At 31.7% G+C, this 24,866-nt stretch overlaps 1 protein-coding gene across 1 annotated transcript in view; it reads right to left on the bottom strand.

Annotated features, from left to right (window-relative positions):
• The window catches only part of LOC142344104 (uncharacterized), a 72,075-nt gene that overhangs the window by 16,927 nt on the left and 30,282 nt on the right, over positions 1 to 24,866 (bottom strand). The window contains exons 6-8 of the mRNA XM_075395593.1: positions 17,425 to 17,593; positions 12,768 to 12,780; positions 8,403 to 8,644 (exon numbers count right to left, since the gene is read on the bottom strand). Coding sequence (XP_075251708.1) covers positions 8,403 to 8,644; positions 12,768 to 12,780; positions 17,425 to 17,593 — 424 coding nt within the window. The remainder of the gene's footprint in view (positions 1 to 8,402; positions 8,645 to 12,767; positions 12,781 to 17,424; positions 17,594 to 24,866) is intronic.

Raw genomic sequence — 24,866 nt, 5'->3', positions numbered from 1 at the left:
CTTGTGAATACTGGAATAATGATTATTCCTTTTTGGGATAATCTAGGGATATTGACTAATTCAATTCTATCTCTAAAAAGATCGTGGAAACAGTATTCAAAGAGTGTTCAATTCTGACCGATTCAACAGAATCACTATCTTCATAGATCAGATTCCACTTCTTCCTCTCCGAGGTTCAACTTCAATTAAATAACTATGAAACGTCCCAAAAAGATTGTGACATGTGACTAGTGATTTCTTATAATATTGTAAAATTTGTATTATTTGGTACATGTACAGGCATTTGCTGTTGAAGGTTTCTTCAAAAGAGGCGAGGCAAATTGTTGCCAATTTAATTGTCTGAACGTTTTTCTTAATCTTTTGGATTCTAGTTCTTCTTACCATATTTTTCTCTAATTTACTTTGTTGTTGATCGGTTGCTCGATTTTGTCGCTAAAATTGTTAATTTTGCAGGAAGATTTTTTAGATATGGGAAATATTTCAAAATAAGCATGGGATTCGTGTTCGTCGTTGATAAGGAAAGCTATAAAGGAACACGATTTATGCTTAATTGCGCGTTGCTTGCTTCTTAACAGTCCCCTTTGAATTGTAAGGTGAAATCAATGTTTCTAAACTTTTGCAATTCTTCTCATTCCATTATCTGTTGTTTTTTCCTTAACGAATTTGAGTCTGCTTTAGAATTGAGCTAGTTATTTTTGAGAACCCAAAAAACTATAAAAATAACGAAAATAGAAAAAAAAATAATAATGAATTCAACCAAACATAGTTATAACCAGCTTGGTAGTCCTCAGAATAGGGGAAAATCAAGTTTCAATAATTAAAATTTCTGGCAGACTTTCCCTCTTCAAGGGTAACTTTTATATTTAAATTTTATCACTGATTCCCCTTTCAAAATCTTTTTCACTTGTCTTTGAAACTGACATGGAATGTTGTGTGGTGAATAGTTAGTAAAACTGTTTAAATGAGATAAAAATTTTTTGAATCAGGCAACCTCGTTAAAGTAATTACCTTCAGAACGTTAATAAAAAGATCTTCTGGTTTCAGAATAAAAATTTGCACTTGATCTGGTCTTTGCACAACCGAAGTTTATTGGCCAAAATTAGATCGTTAAGGACTACAATATCACTGACTGGCAATAAGCGATTTCGAATGAAGCTTTCAACGTATTCCTTTTCACCCAAAATTGAACGGCAAATTATCCGTTTTAAACTTGATCTTTGCAGTTTGTCCAAGCGTTGGAGATATTGAGGTCCTGGGTTCCAGATATTTGACGCATAAACAACCGCAGAGAATATAAATGTTTCCACTAATATGCATTTGACAGTTTATTTTTTGTGGGGCGGTGTATTAGTCTTCTAGGATAAATAAATTTCTGAAATTCTTTCTTTCTGGTCATATCGGGGTGACAATTCCAAGTCATGCTGGGCGTAAAAATTATTCCGAGGTGCTTAATTTGTTTTTCGTTTTTGGTAGCAATGCCTTTTGCAAATAACTCTGCGGACGAATCATATTTATTTTTGTATGAGATTTCGAAAATGCTAAATTTGTCAAAGTTGAAATTTATTTTGTTTGAGCCCGACCATTTTATAGCTCTATTTAAATCAAATTGAAGCTCTTCTTGTTCTGAAATCTCTCATAATATTTTCGTTTCATTGGTATATGTCCTTTTATGTTTAAGTCGTTGAATTGTTTTTGTTTCGGATTGCCCAGTTTGAATTGAAAGAAGTAGTTTTAACTTTTTGATATCCTAAAACAGCAAAACCAGCAACAAAAAAGTCATGAATAAATGGGCTCTTTTGTGAAACAATTTATGAAAAAAAGAAAACAATCCTCAGCAAACGATCGGTTGAAAAAAAACAGAGACAAACTGTATCAAACTTTTCAGTTGGTGGGTTAATTTTTACAACGTGATACTAATGCTTTGCATGGCGAGATAGTTTGTTATTGAAAAAAAAACTAAACATAATCTGCTGCAGCAGAGCAAATTTTTGACAAAGGCTAAAATTTTTTTTATCTTGAAGTTCTTGCCCATCTCTGACAATTTGCGCTTTCTGTTGCTCTGATAACAATAATTGAATCAGACTGTCACAAAAAGAAGCTCACACTCCTGCTCATAATATTACACATTGCCGAGGATTTGTCGGAAAAATTAAAAAAAACTTTAATAATAATAATAATAATAATAATAATAATAATAATAATAATAATAATAATAATCAGAAAAATAATAATAATAATAATAATTATAATAATAATAATAATAATAATAATAATAATAATAATAATAATAATAATAATAATAATAATAGTAATAATAATAATAATAATAATAATAATAATAATAATAATAAAAATAATAATAATAATAATAATAATAATAATAATAATAATAATAGTTAATTGTTTTCAAGTAAGTTAGCCATGCTGTACAAACCAGAGCAAATTTTTGACAAAGGCTAAAATTTTTTTTATCTTGAAGTTCTTGCCCATCTCTGACAGTTTGCGCTTTCTGTTGCTCTGATAACAATAATTGAATCAGACTGTCACAAAAAGAAGCTCACACTCCTGCTCATAATATTACACATTGCGGAGGATTTGTCGGAAAAATTAAAAAAACTTTAATAATAATAATAATAATAATAAAAATAATAATAATAATAATAATAATAATAATAATCAGAATAATAATAATAATTATTATAATAATAATAATAATAATAATAATAATAATAATAATAGTAATAATAATAATAATAATAATAATAATAATAATAATAATAATAAAAATAATAATAATAATAATAATAATAATAATAATAAAAATAATAATAATAATTATAATAATAATAATAATAATAATAATAACAATAATAATAATAATAATAATAATAATACTAATAATAATAATAATAATAATAATAATAATAATAATAATAATAATAATAATAATAATAATAATAATAGTAATAATAATAATAATAATAATAATAATAATAATAATAATAATAATAATAATAATAATAATAATAGTTAATTGTTTTCAAGTAAGTTAGCCATGCTGTACAAACCAGGCCGCACAGAACCGCCACTTAATTGATAGGTCATCAAAGGTCCGATAGTCCTCATCAAGTGATGCCAGTACCAGTACTATGAAACCTTAAAGACAGATTGTCAAATGCTTGAGATGCAAAGGATTTGAAATGATCGGCTTAATATAATAACGTTGTTGTAAAAAAATTTTAGACTGTTAGTTTCGCATTCCGATCTAAGTATCTCTATTAATTTTTTAAACAGTTTAAAAACGCGCAAATCATTGATCGAATGCATTTTACATTCTTCTCGATTTTGCAGTGTTGACTCCTTTTTTCTTTTTTTGAAGATGATTCTGGCAATTTGTTTATTTTTGTTTCTAGAGGTAGAAGTGTCGCCTTGCTTCTGGTTCCGTAAACGAAAACACCATAATTTATTATTGGTTGTACGTAAACTTTATATGTTACAAGAAGCTGTGTAGTTGTCAAAATTGATCTCAACTTATAAAACAGACCCAACAATTTGGATAGTTTTGAACATAATTTGAGGATATGCCGATTAGGACTAAGTTTTTCATCAATATGTACTCCGAAGTATTTTAAAGACGTTTTTTGACTGATCGCATTGTTCTGGAAAATTATCTCTTGTTGAGAAGATTTTCTGACTGCATTCAAATAAACACGGTGCGTTTTTTTTAAATTGAGTGTCAGTTTGTTTCACAAAAAACAGTCGGATACAGATTTGATTGACTCCTCAAATTCATTTTTACTTGCACATTTTTACTTTAAATTGCAGCTGAGTCACTCCAGAATATCATTTATGTAAACTAGAAAGAGCAGTGGTCCTATCACCGAGCTCTGCGGCATTCCATATTCTATTGATAAGATTTCTGACCCAAACTCGACCGATTTGACGCATTGTTTTTGTCACTCAGATAGGATTTCAGTAATTTTTGCACGATTCCTCTCATTTCTATGTTTTTAGCATTTCCAGGAGCAAATTTTGTTCAATTGTATTAAATGCTTTCTTCATATCTATGAAGACAGCTTTCAGCTCTTTGAATCTTTTTTCCCATTCTTCTTTGATTCCTTCGAGGGAATTAACTAATGCATCAGTAGTCCCTCTTTTTTTCGGAAGTCTAATTGATTTTTATCAAGCAAATCGTATTTCTCATGGAATGTCATCACTCGATCACAGAGTATTTTCTCTAGGATTTTTCCGGTCGTTGGTTATAAGCTAATTGGCCTGTAGTTCTCTGCTTCGTAAGCATTGCCGCACTTATAAATTGGAATTACCACTGCTTTTTTCATAAATTTTGGAAAAATTCCTTTTTGGAAACACTTATTGACTAAAAACGTCAATGTAAGAACTATAGCATAATCTATTTTTTTTTCAGTATAAAGTTATTGAGTCCGTCAAAATCAGAGCTATATTTTTTTTCAATTTTTTTGATGACTAGTGATATTTCGGCTTCATTTGTTGAGGTCAAAAACTTACAGTTTAGATTTCTTTTTTTCCATTTTTTGTCCAGGGTCAATTACTTTATTCGACAAAATTTTTCCGATAGTTTTGAAGTAGAGATTAAAACTTTCAATCTGTTTCTCAGAAAAATCTTCTTGTTCTTTTCGTGTATTTCCACTCAATGTTTTCAATGTATTAAAAAAGCTCCTGGAATTGTTTCTTGCGTTTTTGTGAAACAATTTCTGATAATATATTCTTTTGTTTTCTCTTATTTTCTTTCGCGGCTTATACCTGATTTTATTGATATTTTCCTTATTTTTATTATTTTTATGTCTCAAAAAAGTTTGGAATAAACTCAGTTTTTTTGCTGCTAAATTTTTTATAGTGTTGTCAATCCAATTTGGTTGCTGAGAAGGTTTTGATTTTTTCAATGGAAAATAATTGTCAATTTTCTCAATGATAGCTTCTTGGAACTTTTCAAAAGCGAGATCACAATCCAAAGCATAAAATTGCTACAAATATCTGCCTAATGTGTCTCTAAATTTAAAAACTAATTTCTCTAAAGTTAGGTGGTTTTCAAGAACGGCCCAATCTCTGTAATCTTTGTTTTTCGGTGGTACAGTCTTTTCAACGTAATCAGAAAAAATTTTTGGACAGTATAGTGATCAGGTACTGCAGACCTGATGATTTCAATTTTTACTGTCTTCGAGATGTAAACGACGTCAATATTACTTTTCAACTTTGCTGTTTCTCTAGTATACCAAACGTTTGACATCGCTTAAGTTGTAAGAACTAAAAAAGTCTTTTTTTGTAAGCTTGATGTTTTTGCTTTTATGGTCAATGTTAAACAATATACAACTGTTCTGGTTCCGGAGTCTAATTTTCAAAAAAATACAAAAATTTCCTATATTTCATTTATACTTGTGTTCGGTTTGTTATAGATCACTGTTAATAAAAAACTTTTGCCATTTTTAAGTTGATTTTCAAACTTAATATTTGAATACTGGTACAGCTGAATTTTTTTAATAATGGTTTGTAGTAAAACCGTCCTTACAAAAATGCCGACCCCTGCTCTTTTAGAGGTATTGCGGTTGCTTGTAGCAATCTCCTGTTAGCCATCAAGGTTAATGCACTTTGTGTTGGAATGATCCTTGAGCAACGTTTCCGTCAAACATATTGCCAAAGGATGACTTTTCTGTAGTTTCATCAACACTTCAAACTCATTAAAATATTCGTAGACCGATCTGATGTTTTGCGAGATTATTTTGTTTGTTTTGTTTGCACTCATTTTGAATTTTTTTCCTTGAACACATTACCGATTTCTAATTTTGTATAAGGGTTTCAGATGCATTTTGGTCAAATCTAATAGAATCTTAAATTTGAAAATCTGAACAAAAGATAGAAAAAGTGAGAAAGAGGAAAAATCAATATAAATGTATGAAAGTGAATGTGGATGTCAATAACCGCGGATATCGTAGGCCTTGACAATAAAAAAAATTGAAAAATTGAAAATTTTCATATAACCTAATTTTTTTTAATTTCAAAGTTGCGGATATCGCAAAATTTGACTTTTTAATTCAATAAAATTCTTTTATATAAAACAGAAATAAGACTGCCAATTTTAAGGGCATCATTTTCTGCGGATATCGCTAGACATATGTTGCCACTAAAAACCATTTCAAAATCGTCATCTATTCTGTTTCTTTGCTGCGTATACTGTGAGCCGGAAGGGGCTTGATTTTTCTTTGTAAAGCGAGAGGTATAAAACTAAAGTTTTATCTTCTCTCATTTTCCCATTCAGCTGCAGATATCGCGAGCGAAAAGGACAATGAGAACCTGCTAGAACAATGAGAAATAGAACACTGTGAGAACTCTAAAATGAAAGAAAACATGTGCCTTGAATTTACTACCATGCCATCCTGCTGCGCATATTGTAAGCAAATTGACTGAATTGGAAAATTCTAGCTGAGGCTCTCAATGTTTTAGTAGTGTTACTGTGTGGGGTTAATTTTAAAATTACTGAAAAAAAACATTAAATTATTTGAACAAAAAATTTTAGTTTCCGCTGGTAACAATAGCAAGCTATGGAGTTTGTTTTTTATTTGTCTCCTGTTATCAAGAGAAATTTTATCTTCCGTTTCCCTCATAAACTTTCGCTTGTTGCGTCCACTCTCCCGTAAGACAGGATTTTGGATGTTATTCAGTTCGTCCACGTGATTTACTGCTCTAAATGATGTTTTGTTTTGCAGATTCTTAACCATAACTGACACTTTACAGTTTATTGTTGAGGTAATCATTCCCGTTTTCTTCGCCTCACTGTTTTTTTCTGCTTCATATTTGGACAAATCTTTCATTAAGGTATATACTAAGATTATTATGTGGACTCTTGAATTTCTTAAGTTTCCTTTTTGCACCAAAAACCCTATCTTTTTCGTCAAAATAGACAAACTTGCAGATCACCGACTCGGAGCATCCACTAGCTCATCAGCTGCTCTGCCATGTAATATATGACATGCTTTAATTCTGTTTTCATCCAGCTTTATATTCAAAAAAATTTTCAAAAACTTCAACGTGTTTCGCAACACATTTCTACTGTTTCTGGAGTCAAAGGGTGGATTGCAGATTATAATACAGTCCCTGCTTGTGTAACGTTCCTGAGCTCTCAGTCTGTCGTTTATTTCAACCTGTTTTTTTCGAGATCAATAGTTTTTTGTTCCTGTTTTTTGTTCGTGTCTTTTAATCCACATACTACTTTCGATTGTTCATCAACTTTCCTAGTCAAAACAGTATCACCACTCATACCTGTTGCAGTATTAGAAAAACCGCTGGGAGATACCTCACCATCCATGTCGTTGCCTTTCTTCCTCAGTAATTGATAAAAGTAATTGATAAATGCTCTTTAATTAATAAATCGAAGGGTAATTGTCCAAGGAAATAAAGAAAATTACTCAATTTTCATTTGTTTTTTTTTTACCAAACTTTCCAATGCTTTTTTCGTAAAGAATAAGCGGGAATTATATTAGGGTGGATATAAACTTTACTTCTTTCAAGCGCACTCTGTCGAAATTCTAAACCATCAAGCACTTTTGTTTTGAACTGAACCGCAATCATTATAAGTAATAAATTGTCCAATTTGTTTTAAGTGATTATGCCTGTTGAGAGATTTTGTACTGTATGGATATGCATTCAGTGTGATATATTATGTGTGAATATGCTTGTTATGTAGTATCATGGTGTATGCAAATACGCCTGTCAACTGTTGCCATGTAAGGTAAAAACAGAATGTTATTTAGCGGACAACAATTCTACAATAATGTTCGAATTAAGCTGATATTGCATGATAATAGTAATTGTCAGATAAGAGTTAAAATCACTAATACACTTTTACTCTGAAAAAGACTGATCATTTTTTTACATGAACACAGCATTCACAAGTGAAAAAATGACTTTTATACAGTTCTGGATTTATACAGTTCAGTAGTTAAACTCTCTGGGTGGTAAGCCCAGGTAAAAATGTATTTTTTCTATTTTTTCGCTTCCAAATAATTCCATTGAGTTGTATTCGTGGCCCTCCGTTGAGATCACTCAATACTCTTGATCCGCTTGATCCTCTCAGTTGGGATCACTCATTAAAACTACATATATAGTTTAATCCTATCCTGCATTTTATGTAAGGGAAAATGTAGACCGCGTCCGTACTTTTATGTACGTGCATATGCAATTGGCTGACAGTCAAACAAATTTCGCTTAAGTTCTTTAAGCTTTCTTTTAGTCAAACGCCCAACACGTACGAAACAATAATCAGAAAACATTTTAAAGAATATCTGACAAGATTTTAAAAACTGTTAAAACTGCTCTGAATAACATTTTTCTAAAATTTAAAAAATTTCAAGAGATAGGCTTCTACCTACCAATTCAGGCATCTCTTGTGCTTCCTTTTTTTCTGTAAACAGACTTTTAGGGTTCCCTATACCCAACGTAGCGCCCCCCTTCAACAATTTATAGTCGCGTGGTCTGAATCCACTACTCATATGCTGGTTCTGGGCGAATGTGGACGAAGATTTGAGGCACTCTTTGAATTGATCTTCAGTCAAGTAGACTTCTCTCAAATTGCGCAATTTCAGCTCTTCGGGGCGTACACTCCGCTCGTCATCTGAAAATGTTTTGAAAATGAATGACAAAAAACTTTGAGTTAGTTCAAAGTTAATATTTCTCTTCTGTTGTCCTCACATGCGATTTTGTCCAAAAAGAGTATTATCAGGAAAAAACGGTTTTCGAATAGTTTTAAGCTTTTAAGCCCAAGAAAAAACCGTTTTCCATCGGTATTGTTAAACTAAAAACAATCAAAACTCTCTTATGGTTTTTCGACCACTATGATAGTTTTTGATCAACCGCTTTTTAAACGTAGGAAATGACTCCTTTTGACATTTTTTTTAATAGAAAATGACTTTTTTGAGTATTATTTCTAAGAAATGGCTGTTTAAAGCATTTTATTTTTTTAGAAAGTCACTGTTTCAGACAGGTATTTTTTTGTAAATGAGCGTTGTTGAGCATCATTTAGAGATAAGAATCTGCAATTTTGATTATTAATTTTGAAAAATTACCAATTCTGATCATTAACTTGAGGAAATATCAGATTTAAACCGCATTATTTAAAATGGATAACACTCATCAAATAAGTTGGAAATTAACAGCTTGAAAAGCTTTTTTAAAACTTTTTTGAGAAAAAATACCATGCCACAATATGGAGACTGCCTCTTAAAGAACTGTCATTATTTCAAATACTTATAATTGATTATTGACTCTCACTTGATATTTGACGATCTCATAGAGTTTGTTTGTTCATTTTTATTTTTGCACGATTAAGAAAGTCAATTGTGCAAGATTACGGTTTTAGCTATTTTTTTCTAAACATTTGTTTTAATTAAGTTTTCAGATCAGATCCTATGCCAGTTTTTGGACTGAAAACTCACATCATTTAAAACGATTTTTATAGCTGCATCAAGAAATGCTGACAGTTGTGAATGCTATCGCTTTTTTATGAAACCAGTTTGCTAAATATTTTACAGTCTTATCAAATTTTTTTAGGTTTCTTAAGCTTTATTCGCTATAACTGTTATGATGATTTAACTATTATCATTTCAAAAGGAAAACCACCTAAAAGAATTTGGCTGATGTTTTATTTAAAAAAAGCTGATTTTTCGTTTATGTTTCCTACAAAAATTGTTTTCCCGAAAGTGGTTCGTCCAAATTTGACACTTTCCTGTACAAAATGGATGTCTGTTATTATCTGGACCGCTCGAAATTCTCTTGTTGCAGTAATAATAAAAAGCAAATGTACTATTTAAGACTCAATAAATTCTTGAACCAAAAACTCTCTTATCCAGAGTCTATCAACTAAAAAACAGTAAAGAGGACAACATATCTAATCTGCAGATGACATCAAATCTTCTTACATTGTTTAGTACAGCAATTTTTTTTCCTCTCTGTATTTAATAATTTATCATTTCTGCCTCAATGATGTTTTCGTTTGCAAAAGGAATTTATTTTTTCTCACCCATACGCTATCGAAAATTATTTGGGAAGTTATAATTTTTTATAGAAATTTAAATCATTTCAGACAATTTTGAACGGAAAAGACACTAACGCGACCTATATGGTGAGAAAAGCAATAGTTGCACTGCAAAAATCACTTGGAGATCGATTAGAAGCTGAGGTATGAATACTAATCCAATTACATTACGTTGTCAAATCTACATTTTGAGCAAGCAAATTTGATCACAAATGTCAGCATTGTCCGCTCCTCGATGTTTTAAAGTTGGGTTTTTTAGGACAACAATGCAAGTAAGGAGAAGTAGTTCAAATTTGCGCTGAAATTTCTGAAACTGTTTACAGGAGATAAAGTGGCATGTAAGTACTACTTTTTATCAAAGTGAAGTGAGAGTAGTTATAATTTTATTCCGTCAAAGTTTTCAATTTAATTTAAAGGTTAAAGTGCAGTGATGACGATACCCCTGCTCATAGAAGTGGACATTAAAAACGTGAAAATCAGAGATCAGAGACGGTATTTTGTAAGGATTGTCCGCAATTTTATAGTCACCGTTGTCCAAAGTTTAACCATATTTCTTCATTGTAGGATTGGCGACGTAATGTATAGAAAGAAAGAATCTTTCACATGCGAATTTCATAAAAAAATACTTTTCACTCTGATCAGAGGAAAAAAAGTAGGTGTGATAGACGACGTTATATTGTTTTGCCAAATCATCCGGTATATATTTGCTATTTTTTGAAAAATATTTTAAGGCTTATGTAAACTAGAGAACAGCCTTAGTCGGACCGAAAAATATTTTGCAAAAACGTTGTCAGGAAATTGTTGAAAAAGAGTTTTGTCTTACAAGAGGGTATAAAAGTTTAGGGTATATTGTAAGATAAAATATAAACACCGCTGGAAGATTGGATAAAAAGCAAGAAATAGGCGGCTGAAACCCCTCGATTAAAAAGACCAAATTAAATGGCGTGCTGCTCTGATCATTGAAATTCTAAATTCCAATTCTAAATATTATTGAATCAAAGACTAATGTTCTTATATTGTTAGAGCCTGATAACAATCTAGCTTCACTAACTTGAATTGATATTCATGCACAGGTTACTGTCTAGTTACCGAGTGTATGGGTGATTTCATTAAGGTAATATTTTATTAACGTTTTATTACATTAGGTAACATTTTATTATATTAGTTAAAGTTTATTTATTACATTAAATAAAGTTTTATTACAAATTATCACAAAAAGGATTACAGAATGACGCCGCAGACAAATTGAACGACCGAATGAACAAAAAGTCAGTGAAAATAGTATTGAAAGTAGTTTGACTTCTTGGCGCCCAATCAAATGGTCAGAAGAAAAACTGACGAGGACAGCAAGTAAATAAAATGATAGCCTAAAAATTATCGATTCTACTAAGAATGAAATTCGATTCAGACTGCAGCTAACCACCCATTTCAGTAAATAGTTGATTTCATCAAGTCACTTAATATACAGAATATTAGGGCCAATTGAAAAAAAAGTACTAATGAGAAAACAAAACAATTAGCATGTTTTTGAAACATCTCTTCAAGTTGCGACTTCAATACAATTAATCTTAAAAGACTAAGTCTTACTGCTTATATTAAACAAATTTTCAGAATGAATTGACCCAGATGATAGAAAATACAACAAAAACCAAAAACCGTATACCGAGAACAGCAAGGATACGATAGACAAAAATGAACAAAAATCCTAAGCTGCTATTTTTGAAATTCTTCGCGAAGATTGAGGTGTTAAAAGTGAATTATATTGAATGTTTTATGCAGAGAAATTTAATCTGCTTTGACAAAACAGCAAGTTGAAAGGGAATAGAGACAAATTTCAAAACAATCAATTTCAGAAAAAAAAGCCGGTTTTTTAATTGGCCAATTTTTTGCATATCTATTCAGGAAGAAAGAAAAAAAAATCGTTAAAAAATTAATTAGACATATGAGCCATTTAAGAAGCTGCAACGAGAAAACATGCTATTTTATTTGCTATTTAGTTCTTAAAGTGGCCAGAAAGTCACCCTAAATCTCACAAAAGCACCCTAATACGCTTATACATCTAAAAAAATAATTTGGCGGAATAAATTGGCGCATTATTAACAGATTGTTCTTCAAATGAAAAGAATGTGCAATCAGTTTTTTCATTGTTCGGAAGTTCTTTCACACTTTTCTCGCTCTCTTCAAAATTTTGCATTAACAAAACCACCTGTGTTCTCTGTTCTTGACTTTTGGTAAGCAAATTGAACTAAAGTTACTTAAGTTACTTTTACATGTGGCATTGATTTCTCATCCTAATTTGTTGCTGGCATTCTACCAATCAAAACTCTTTGAGACCACTGTATCCTTAAAAAACCACAAAAGATCAATGAAGGATCTGTAATTGTTTTGCGTTAAAAAATATAAAACAGCAAAGCATGTAAGACAGCAGGAATCTGAGACCCTCTCTGCTTTTGATTTGGCACTACTATAAGGGAAGTTGTACTACGTTGTAATGAGTAGTTCGAATTGGATTTCTCTTACATTTTTGTACCATATTTGATCAAACATTACCTTATAAAGAACGAGAGAATTTTTGTGTTACATATTAGTTTAAGAGATTTCAGATGCAGACAATCAAGAGATCATTTAAAATTTGTTTAAGTGCACATCAGGCATGGGATAACAGTTGTCATGAAACTGGTTGTCACGCTATGATAACTCCTACTTTCTACAGTTATCTGAAATAACAGGAAAATAATTTAAAATACTTTTTATGGCTTAACAAGAATGGCTTTATGGCTTAACAAAAATACTCTTTATGGCTTATATATACGGCTTAACAAGTTTAAAATCTTCTATATTTTATTTACTCCTAATTGAGTACTTAGATTGTCAACTAATATCGCAAACTATGCCCGAAGTTGGTTCAAAATAAATTGGTTGACTAGAATATTACTCAATCACACTAAATATATTTTTCATCGAATTGACATCTGTTAAAATCTACTTCAACGTGCGTTTCTTACAGCCGATTAATTTGTTTGAAGACAGAATTAATTGTTGTTTAAATACGAAGGCGCAATTCAGTATAAAATATCTTAATTTTTCTACAACTTTATTTGGCAATCAACTTCCTGAGTCTTAGCAGCTCAAGCAGGCACCGTGGGGATAGTTGCAGCGTTAATCTATTTGAAGTTAAGGATTAAGTTTAATTGCTACCACCCCGTGTAATGATATCAAAACCGAGCAAATTTGCGCGAAATGGGCAAATTTATAGGGTCTCTTCTAGCTTAGCTGGCGATGAGTTAAACGGTGCTGACTATCAAAAAATACTATAATGGTTTTTAACAAAAGTTACAGCAGACATTAAAATTGATTAAAATTTGTCGTCACGAGGGAATTCAAATCACATTTGCTAACACTGCTTAGGAGTTGTAGTACAAAATTGTGATCATAACTGTTTAGTGTGCGATTTAATTTGTTTTGTTCTTACCTGGTGAAAGTCGGGAGAGCACAAACGCTATTGTCTTTAGTTAATTTGGAACTTAAAATTATTGACTGAGAACTTGACTGCTAATGAATGGGCTTCAAGGTTCAACTTCATAATCACTCAATGGTATTTTTAAAGTCCCTTTCACTCGAATCATTGTTCCGACCCCACTTGTCGGGGGAGGAACTATATACTCAAATGGGTTTTTTGAGAAATCAGAGTGATATCATTAAAAAGCTCGTCCAGCGTAGAATTCGAAATTAAAAATATTTTTTTGAATTTAGTTTTTTTTTCGAGGAGTTATCGAGGATTGCAGTTCTGTGTGAACAAGGGAATTTTGGCATGATTTTGTTCACTTTTATTAAGATTTTTTTCTATAAAAATAGTAATTCAAAAATACATTTCACGTCACAAAGTCAACCAATTTTGTGTTCCTTATAGCCGAAAGGCAATTAAATGACTAGTTCTGGTCTCATGGGGAAGTTTACTATCAAAAAAATTGAATTCTATTTTTGAGCTGTTTTTTTTAGAAATTTTTTCACAATATTTTAAGTCAACTAGAGACTGGTCACCTTTCATATCCAGGTTCCTTTAATGACAAACTTCATTTACAGTCAATTGAAGCTCAATTAACAAGAAAATCGCTTTCAAGGAATCGCTCATGTTTTTTTTTGGATTCGACTCTCAGTTTTCATAATTTTAAATGAAATTTTGATATTTTATGAGGTTTAACTATATTTTTGGATCCCATTGGCCTAAACTCATGTGTTAAAAGATGTGCTAAAAGTTTTTCAATGACCACTAAGAGAACCTATCTAGTGCTTTCAGTGGGCAGCTAATGGCTGTTAATAAGTTTAAAACAAATTTCCGAGAACTTTTTTAAAATTAACCAATCATAAACCCTTTTTTCGTGAACTGTACGTCAGTCTCACCAATGAGCTTCCTACTGCAACAAAAAGTAATCTGGTTACAAGTTTCAGCTTCTCACTATTGGATATATGACTTCAATCCCACAAGATTATAAAAAAATACTTTTTAAGTTTTTGGATATTTTCGTATTTTTGGCTCCTTTTGAAATCATATCACGTTATCCTAATATTGATAGCCCCCTTTGGCTTCGCGAAGATCAATGACAATATTTTCATAGGAAAACTTATGTTTTAAATGGCTTCGAAATTTTTTTCTCGCACTTTTCTAAGTAATTATTGGGTTTTGCTTGTTATTGTTGTTTTCTTCACAGTCAAAAGGCTTATTTAGATGTCTCATTGATTATCTATGCATGAATTATCCTTGTTTGCCCAGTGAGGCATTACTGATTGTTTTTAGTGACGTCAGTTGGAAGCTATTCAATTTGTTGTCTGTTTAATTTTTTAAAACTTTTTTTTTAAAATATATTTTTTTGAACATTAGTCAATCGTAAGCTTATTTTGGAGAACGGTAAGTCATGACAGGACCTCGTATTTTCCTATTGAAACTAATTGTAATCTGCTGAGTGGTTTTTATCCTATAATGATTGTTTATATGACTTCAATGCCACAAGGTTTCAAATTTTTTTTTTTCAATTTTTGGACATTCTCGTATTAATGGCTCCTTTGAAATCTTATCACGTTATTCTAAAATCGATAGTCCCATTGGTTTAGAGAAAACTTTTGCTGAATCATGAATCATTGATAAGTTTTCAGAGAAAAGCTTATGATTTAAATGGCTTCGACACTTCCTTCTCGCTCTTTTCTACAAGAACTATTGGTTTTTGCTTGTATTTTTTGTTGTTTTCATTGTCATATGGCTTTATGTGATGTTTTATTGATTTGTTGATGCATGAATATTTTTTAATCCACCCATTGAGGCATAACTTAGCGTATTTATTCACGTCCGTTGGAAGCTATTGAATTTAATGGCTGTTAAAAATTTAAATTTTTTTTTTCAATTTTTTGAACATTGGTCAACCTTTATTTTATTTTCGTAAACGGTCTCAGTAATGACAGGACCCTCTTCTTTTCTACTGCAACTAAAAAAAATCTGCTTAGCGGTTTTGTCTTCTAACTTCTGTTTTTATGACTTCGATGCTCGATGCACGAGTTTTTCATAATACTTTTTAAAGTTTTTTTGGTCTTTTTTTTCGCTTTTTTCTCGCACTTTTTTCCGAGTTTTGGACTTTACCTGTTTTTATTGCTGTTTGCATAGCCATTGATTTATTGTAATGTCTTTTTGATGACTCATGACTGACAAGCATCCCATCGGGGCATAATTGAGCCAACCGAGCCTAATTATTGGCTTCCGTTGAAGGCCATTGAGTTTAACGGCATGATACTACGGGTTTTCTAAACAATTTTGTGGTTTTAAATTATTTGTTCATATTTGTTTATTTTTTGAGGTCAGATTGTTAAAAAAAGAAAAATCCCATTGCTGGGAAAAAATAATTGAAAATAGAAAACTTTTACTGAAAAGTTCATTTTTTAACGGATTCGACGATTTTCTCGATTAATTTTTTTTTTGAAATTGCTGATTTTGCCTGTTTATTTATCCGTAATATGCTGACTGGTCACTTAAACATAAAATTGAAGTCTGAATGAACAATGTTAACTGAAGTTGTATTGCGAATAGTCCTAAAGTTTATGATACAAAACATTTTCAAAGAATTCTCAAACTTTTCAGTTTTGTTGTTCTTTTCGTCAACTTGTAACTTATTCTCATCATTGAGAAGTCCCATCCAATTCCTTGAATTTCAAAAATTAACATTTTATTGATAATTTTTCGTTTATGATGTTTTGTTTGTTGGACAACATGCGTTTTCATAAAATTTTTGTGGGTGGTGTATTTTTGTTTCTTTTTCTATTCTTTAAGCACATTTGGGTAATAACAGAACCCAATGATTTTCACACGTGGTCCAAATGAACATATATATTTTTTCAGTAAAATTTAGATGACTGTGTATAAAAAAATCTGAAATACAAATAAATATTTTTCAGATAATAGCTAATGATTTTAATGGCTTCAATAAACTGTGTTTCCCCAAATTGTTTGTACTTTTTTGAGTTTCTTTAGTCTTTTCCTATGGCTTACTCTAACCGGGGACAGGTCCCATTAGTTTCATGATGACTTTTAGGTAAAATTATCAAGACTATTTTGTTATAAGCTATTGAATTTTAAGCCTTTTGAAATTATTTGATTTAAAAAACTTTGTTTGATTTTTGAATTTCGCCTCATTTTTTTCGTCTCTTTTTTGAGCCGTTACCTAGTCTCATTAAGAAAGATCCATGTGCTGAATAGCTAGGAAAAAGTAATTTTGTATAGTTAATGTTTTATCTGATTGCATTTTGACGTTGTTACTAGGTGCTTTTAAATTTAGATATTGAGTTTTTGGCGAGCAATTTTTGTTGTTCCTTACTTTGTTGTTTGCTTTTTTCTCGTAATCTTTTCAATGGCATATCTCGCGAGCTCTGTAAGAATGTATGACATTATGTAATTCAATTAGTAGTTAAGTTTTGAAACGATTTTTTTAAACTCAAATATCTATTTTTATTATCTCTTCATTTGGTTGTCAATTAAGTCAAAAATGTAGATGAGCTTGGGTCGGAACAGCATGTGCGGACGCACATTAACGAGCCTCCTTGTTTCATTAACTTTCACTTTCTGCATCACCTCAGTCAAGTCATCAGCTATTTTTGTGAGCAAAACAGAAATGATTATGTTGGTGGCTTCAAAAGTTATTTTACCTTTAAAAAAACGGAACCACTAATTTTGATTTTTAACATTGTACTAATTTTGAATATAACATTTTAAACTTGTAATATTTAATCCCTGGGTTATATTTTTAATTTACTTGTTTAAAAAAAACTAATGAACAAATGCCATCTCTGTAAATGGCGTACAGTAAAAAAAGTCTGCCTACCCGTGGTAATTCTAAATTCGGTTCTTTGCTTCTGTCTTCCTTCGAAATAGTTGTCCTTTTGTTCATGTGTTCTTCGGCTGATTTATCCCTTTCGGCCATGGTCACTTTCTGCTCGATGAGATACTGGATGTTACTCGTCAACTGATGAGGCAATGTTGATAGAATTACTCTGAAAGAAATGCAATTCGCAGTAGCTCATGTACATTGTGGACGAAAAGTGAATACATCCAAAAAAAACAGAAACATGATCCTATCTGTTTTCCCACTTCCTTGTTTATTTGTAATAGCAAACTATCAAATATTTGATCAGATATCAGATTTCTATTCACAGCGTGAATCCTGGTCTAATTTTCAGCGAAAATTTTTCTTTTTAAACAAGTAAATTGAAAATATAACCCAGGGCTTAAATATTACAAGTTTAAAATTATATAAACAAAATCAGTACAATGTTAAAAATCAAAATTAGTGGTTCCGTTTTCTAAAGGTAAAAATAACTTTTGAAGCCACCAACGTTCCTTTCCAACGGTACAAGTTTGAATTTTTGGAGCAGATGCTGTTTTAACATGCGTTTAAACTTTGATTTTGATCTGATAGTCCGGACATCACGCGGAAATTTATTCCACTTTTGAATGCTTCTTTTTTGTATTGATCGACTGCTCGACCTTAAGAGAATTAGCTGTTCAGTTCTGTTGTTTTTTCTTGCTAAGACATTACCACTTAGACAAAATCTCTCAGTGCCGTGTGTTTTCAATAATGAAATATCATTCCTAAGTTTTGAAACATTCATCTGGCTTATTAAAAGCTCTGCAGGCAAAATGTCAGATTTTACTAAGAGATCTGTAGATCTCTCAAACTTTTTTCTCATATAGCAAACTTTAATACCCCAATTGGTTTGTCGATTAACTCGCTGCATTGCAGACTAGAGATCTGTTCCCATATTTTTCTTCGTTTTCAGCTTTTTCTAGTTTATTGTGATCATTTTTGTAAATGCAGGATCCGCAGATGGTGTTCAACGTGATCAAGGCAAGAGCGAGAACGTCCAATCTGAATGATGAGTTGGGTCGAATTAAGCACGTGTTCTCTGACAAGACAGGAACTCTAACTCAGAACGAGATGGAGTTCAAAAAGTGTTTCGTCAACGAGACTGCTTTTGACACTAAAGATGGTGAGGTGGAATTTATATATTTGTATTCTTAATATCTAGTTCAATGTTTGTTCGCAAGTGTTGTCATAACAAGAAACCACTTGTCCCGTCGGGTCTCATTTATATTTGTCATTTAGCTTTCAAGAGGCTCCACAATCAAAGCCAGTTCAATCGGTTTTCAATAGAAATAATTAAAACGTTTCATTTTCCAGGTGACAAAGCTAGTTGCGGTGAGAAATATAAAATCATGGCCAATTGGAATCAAATAATTTTCTGTCGTCATTTTCTGAGAGTTTATCATTTTTGTGAGAGGTGAAACTGAACAAGATGTTCAATTCTCGACTCGAACTTTCATTTGTGCTAAAACCGAAAGATAATGTGGTTTATTGTAATGAAAATACTTATCTTTAGTTAGCTCAAGCTTGTCAAATTTTAAAATGGATTTACACTGCAATACAGATTTTATTGACAAACAATCGGAGTTGCCTCAAAAAGTTTTCTAGACAAGCTTCCGAAACACCTGCAAATATGCTATCATTGTATCGTCCTACTCAAAATTCCGATCTCTGAATATAAATTTTAGCACATTTCCATTTCAGACCTGAACAAGACGTCAGTTAAGAAAAATTATATGGATGACAACAAAATGGGAGGTCTGCACGAATTCATACTTATGATGAATTCGTGCGATATTGAATTAAATGTTTTAGCTAGATCAATAAAAACAGCAACTGAAATTTTTAAGTTATCATAGTTTTCTTGTAATGCTTCGATTAAGTGTAAAACAGCATCTGTAGAAGACTTATGTTTTTGAAATCCGAACTGTGTACCGTTCAAAATTTTTTCTTTTTGTATAAATTCGTTAACCTGATTGAGAAGTATACGCTCAAAGAGTTTTGCAAACATCGGAGTAATTGAGATAGGCCTATAGTTCTCGCAAATTTTTACGTCTCTTTTTTGTAGACCGGACTAATGAAAGCAATTTTTAAATTTTTCGGGAAAATATTTTGACTAATGCATGTGTTAAAAACAAATTGCAAATGGGTTCCGATTGGAAGCTTTGCTGCCTTGATTGCCCAAGCATTAAAAACTCTTGGACCCGGAGACTTATTGTTGTCGAGAAAATCGATGGCATCATATAGTTCCTTTAGTGTAACTGTTCTGAAGCAAAACTTTCCCTAACTTCTATGCGAGGAATATTTGGAGCGCTCACATATTGTCCATTGTATAAGCCTAGTTTTTGAAAACTTCTATTGAGACAATTTGCAATATCAAGTTCATTTCCTACTTCTCTTTCACCGTCGACTAGTTTGTCTATAACGAGACACTCCCTTTCTTTGACAATTCTTTTTTTGATGAAACTCCATTGTTCTTTACTTGTTGGTAGTTCTTTGAAAAATTGTTTGCAAAACTCGTTTTGGGCTGTTTTTAAACGCCTATAAACTAAATTTCTTTGATATTTGAAATTGGTATGCGCTTGCTCCGATGGGTTATTTTTCCAGATATTAAAAAGTCTATGGTTTTGGCGATTTCTTCTCTCAACTCTTTTGTCAGCCAAGGTTTTTCAGCAATTTTTCTTTCTGGTTGAAAGCTTTTTATAATTGGGTCGTGGAACTCTAGAGTAGTACTGAAAACGTTTATGAAAGCATTGTACATGCTATTTCCATCTTCACATTGATATAAGTTACTCCAGTCCTGATTGGAAAGATCAAGACTAAATTTATTTGCATCGAACTTTCTTTTATTTCTTCTGATAAAACTTTGCTTCCTGTTTTTAGGTTCAACAGGAAAATTTGTAGTGTATAAAACAGTCAAGTGATCCATTTCAACTGATGACGAAAAAATCTGAACATCTTGAATTTGGATTTTGCTGGAAAACCCATGATCGATTAGTGTTACGCCTTGGCTGGTGGCTCGTGTTGGTTTTTCTGTGTTTGCCAAGGTAAGGCCGGAATTACTCGCAAATTCATCCAATAAAGTGGATTCCCTTTTGTTGAAATAATTGAGATTATAATCGCCAAAAAGCAAAACTTCGTCAGTGATTGAGTACGCCGAGGAAGTCTCTGATGTTAATTCGTCAATGAAATAGTTTCCCAAGTTTTTGTTTGGACAATACGAAGCATTAATTAGGATTTTGCTAACCGATAGCCCAGATATTTCTACCCATAAAGACTCAAAAAAGCTTTCATTGAGTACATTTAGATCATTTCGCTGTTTTGAAGATATGTCCCTAGGAACCCAGATGGCAACACCCCCACCCTTGTTTACTCCTGTCTTTGATGACCTCGATTTTGAATAAAATTTGTGTTTTGGACTCAAAAAATTCTCTGGATAAATATCTGTTTCATTCAACCAAGTTTCAGTTAGGACCACTATTGTGTTTTGAGTCAAATTTGTCAAAAAGTCAGTGAAAAAGTCATATTTGTTTTTTAAACTGCGTGAATTGAAAAGACAAATATTTAGGTTTTTGCAATCTTTTGTAACTATTTCTATCAGCATGTCCGATTCACGAATGTGAGAAAAAGGACCCGGATTTAGATGAATATCACCGCTTAGGAGCAAGCGCATGAAGTGTAAAAAAACTATTTTGCAAATACTCACAAACCGAAAAAAGCGGAACCTAATTTTCACATTATAAAAATCATGGTTTTGGTTGTGTGACATAACCGAATATATAAATTTTTCATTTGAAGTGCTAAGTAAAAAAAGCAAAAACTGTTAGTTTTGAAATGCTCATTTTTGCTGACAAAAAAACCATTAAGTCACACAACCAAAGGATTGATTAAAAACGCTGAATTTGTCGCAGTGCAATGTTGTTTTGTGACAAAGTAATATTATGCTGTTGATAATAGTTCCGAATACTCTTGACAATTTTTTGTACTCCTGCCAAATTTAAGTGAACACCATCATTAGATATTTCGTATGTTGTAATGTTGCATTTCAAAACCTCTACTTTTGTCCATTTAAATGTTCCATTTAACTCCAAAGCAATATTTCCCAGTTGCTTATTGAACTCTTCAATTTCAAAATTATTCGATTCACGCTCATAATGGCCATTTTTAACTTGTGGAATTTCAGAAAGTAGAACTCTGTGAGGTTTCAACTTTTTGATTGCTTTTGTAGCAGTTTCACATTATTGAGATGCTGCGGCCACCCCCGAAACACCCTTATCTATACTATTATGACCCGCATGAAAAATGAGTGATTGGCATTTCGCTCCTGACGAATACTGTTCGACTGTTTGTCCCAAATCAATAATTGTTGCAGAGGGATAAGAAAGAATCCCAGTATCATAAGAAATATCAGATTGTCGTATTTTTTTGTATGTACTGTCTGAAATTATAAGATGGTTAGTGTTTTTGTTAATAAATTTTGGAAAAAAAATTTGGTTCCGACGGCTCCAAAAAATTTGTTGAATTTTGAATATTGTGACCCATTACGTTTTCCAATAGCGAACTGTTCTGATCCCCTAAATATCCGACTTCCGATTGGAATTGATCAATCATTCGACACTGGTACGCGTTTGCATTATCTTTCAATTCTATCTGCTGCTTTTGTTTGTCAATAACATGGTTTTGTTCTGAGATCGTTTGAGCTTGTTTGTCGATTAATTGCTTCTGTTCTTGTACGGTTTCGTTTTTTTGCTTTAGCTGTTTTCGCATGTCCTCGATGGTGTTTGTAAGTCTTGAAAGTTCATTACTCAATTCAGTTTTAGTCTGCTGAGGCATTTTTAACCAAAACTTTGGTTGGATTTCGATTCACGCAGCAAAATGCATTTACCAACTGTTCTGCTCTTTGACTTTTGTCTTTCTAATCAACTTTTCACTTTGTAACTTTTCAATTTACACTTCGTTCCGCCCAAAAATTTGTCAGATTCAATTTTGTCAGGCGCAACTTCTGATTTTGATTTCAATATAACGAAAACCTGTAGGTTACAAAGTGAAAAGTTGATTAGAAACTGTCGGCCTCAAAGTTACTCCTGCCTACGGTCAGAGTACCTGAAGACCTCAATCCGGTAACAACGTGTCAAGTATACAGAATTGAAAGAGGGATTGATTGAAAGTTCTTAGCCATATACTACTTCCTACCTGGATCATATATTGAAAACAATTCTTAACAAAAAACTTCTCTTAGTTGGGTCTTAAGTAAATGTAAAAGAAATTGAAGCCATAGCATTTTAAGCTAATTGAAAAACATTGTTGCCAGTTTAAACGTGGAAAGGATTGACGAAATTCATGATAAGAAACACTGACATAAAGTGAAGAAGAAACGCGACAACGTACTGCCACTGTTGCCCAGAAAAAGCCTCGAAAAACCAAAGTGGAACTTACGTTTTGCAGCGTAATGAAATTTTCAATAAAATTTATTCTCTATAAAAATTAAATCTAAAGCAGATACATTGAGCTATATAAAAACAATTTTGTAAAAAACTACTTGTATTTAGGAAATACTTTTCTTAAAAATTAGTAAAGGTCACAGAAAAAAAACATACAATTAGGCAAACAAAAGTCATAAAATTTGGCAGCTTTTTTAAAAACTGAAGAGTATCACAACAAAAATATTACAGGATGCCACATTTAACTTGAAAATTAAAAGTCTGATCAAATTAAGAATATACATCTTTTGGGACCTAAAACAAAGATCTATAAAAAAACATGGGGCACAACAGTTTTCTCTAAGTGTGCTTTGTTTTGAGTCAGTTTCCCAAAAGATTTGCTTGGACTTGACAACACTTTTTTTAAATTGAAGCGCAAACTCAACAGAAAGGTGGTAGGAACAATTCATAAATTGATGCACGTGAACAAATAATCTCTTTCAGAAACATTAAAGTGATGCTGAGCCCTCTTTACTAGTTTGAAATGCTAAAAATACTGTTTTTCGTTCTCTGAATTCAGTAGAATCAATAGTATGGTGAAAGAATTTAGGAAGAAACTGGAGCTGGGTGTCCCTAGAACACTCTCCAAGAAAAACTTGAGATTAGATATCAGTAGAAACTTAACTGAATTTAACAATTCAACTATATAATTTGCGTAATTTTTAAAAAAAAAACAGTGGAGGAAGCGGAAAATCGGGAGAAAATTTAATCTGATTTTTATTAAGTTTCTAACAGGTTACAACTTCCCTACAAAACATGCGAAACCGATTTTCTAAGTGATTGGTAAAACTATATGAAGAATAATTGTTCCGACCCCTCTTGAGGGGGAGGAACTATATACTCAACTGGTTTTTTTTGTTCAGAAAATTTTGACCAACAGATATATTCATCGGAAAGAGCTGTGAGTGGTATCATTAAATAGCCCGTCTAACGTAGAATATCGATTATAAAGCTTTTTTATATTTCTTTTTCTATAGCGAGTTATCGTGGTTTAAATTTTTGCGAATTTTAGACCGATTTGCGGTCTAATTTCCAAATTTTTATTCACATTTTCCGGAACTTCAGACTAATATTTCGTCAATTTTGCTACTATATGTAGAAATTGTTAACAATAGTCCTGATTTCTTTTCTAAAGACAAAAATTATTGTTGACTATTTTGAATAAAGTCTTTTGGCTAAAATTTCTTTTGGCTAATTTTTTTAAAATTCAGAATTTTCAATCAAAAATTTACGGAAATAAGCTTCTTTAGTCCAATTTGATTAAATTTGCCGCAAGTACACACCCAAGAACATCTAACACAATATATGTAAACTAAAAGAGAGCTAGTCCTACTTCCACTTCTATTGAGAGTATTCTGAAATTTAATTTTTGCCGTTTTTTGCGAACTTTACTCTATGATTATCAAAAACGCCGGATATATTTTTAATCTTCTTAATAACAAATTATCTAGATCCATAACATTCGAAACAATTGAGTGATACTAATAGACAAATAGCAATAGCAGGGCTGGTTTTGGTCCAGTCTTGGACTGTTACAATCCAAAAATTATTCTGATTGTGTTCAGTCGGTCTTTTATTTAAAAAAAATTTCCATCTTTTTTCTATTAATTAAAGAAAGAACAATTCAAATCAAAGCTCAGTGTTAATAGGTCCAATTGATTTCATAAGCGGTTCAAAATTAATGAATCTAGTTTCTTTACTTGTAAAATTTTTGTCGTTTTGTCTTTTAAAAGTGTTTGAATTTTAAATAAAGAATTGGCTTATTGAACATTGCCACTACTTTTCTCTTAATTTGCTCAACAGGTAGCTTAGTGTCAGCAACGGAAGTAAGATTCCTCTTATTTTTTTGCCTTTTTATTGAATTTTCATCTTTTTTGCGCGTTAAGTTGTTGTTTTCGGGCTTTGATACTACTAGATTTCATA

The sequence above is a fragment of the Convolutriloba macropyga genome, chromosome 8 (genome assembly GCF_964194025.1).
Source record: "Convolutriloba macropyga chromosome 8, txConMacr16.3, whole genome shotgun sequence".
Taxonomy (NCBI): domain Eukaryota; kingdom Metazoa; phylum Xenacoelomorpha; order Acoela; family Convolutidae; genus Convolutriloba; species Convolutriloba macropyga.
The sequence above is the reverse complement of the archived record's forward strand: the minus strand, read 5'-3'. Positions and strand labels throughout refer to the sequence as shown.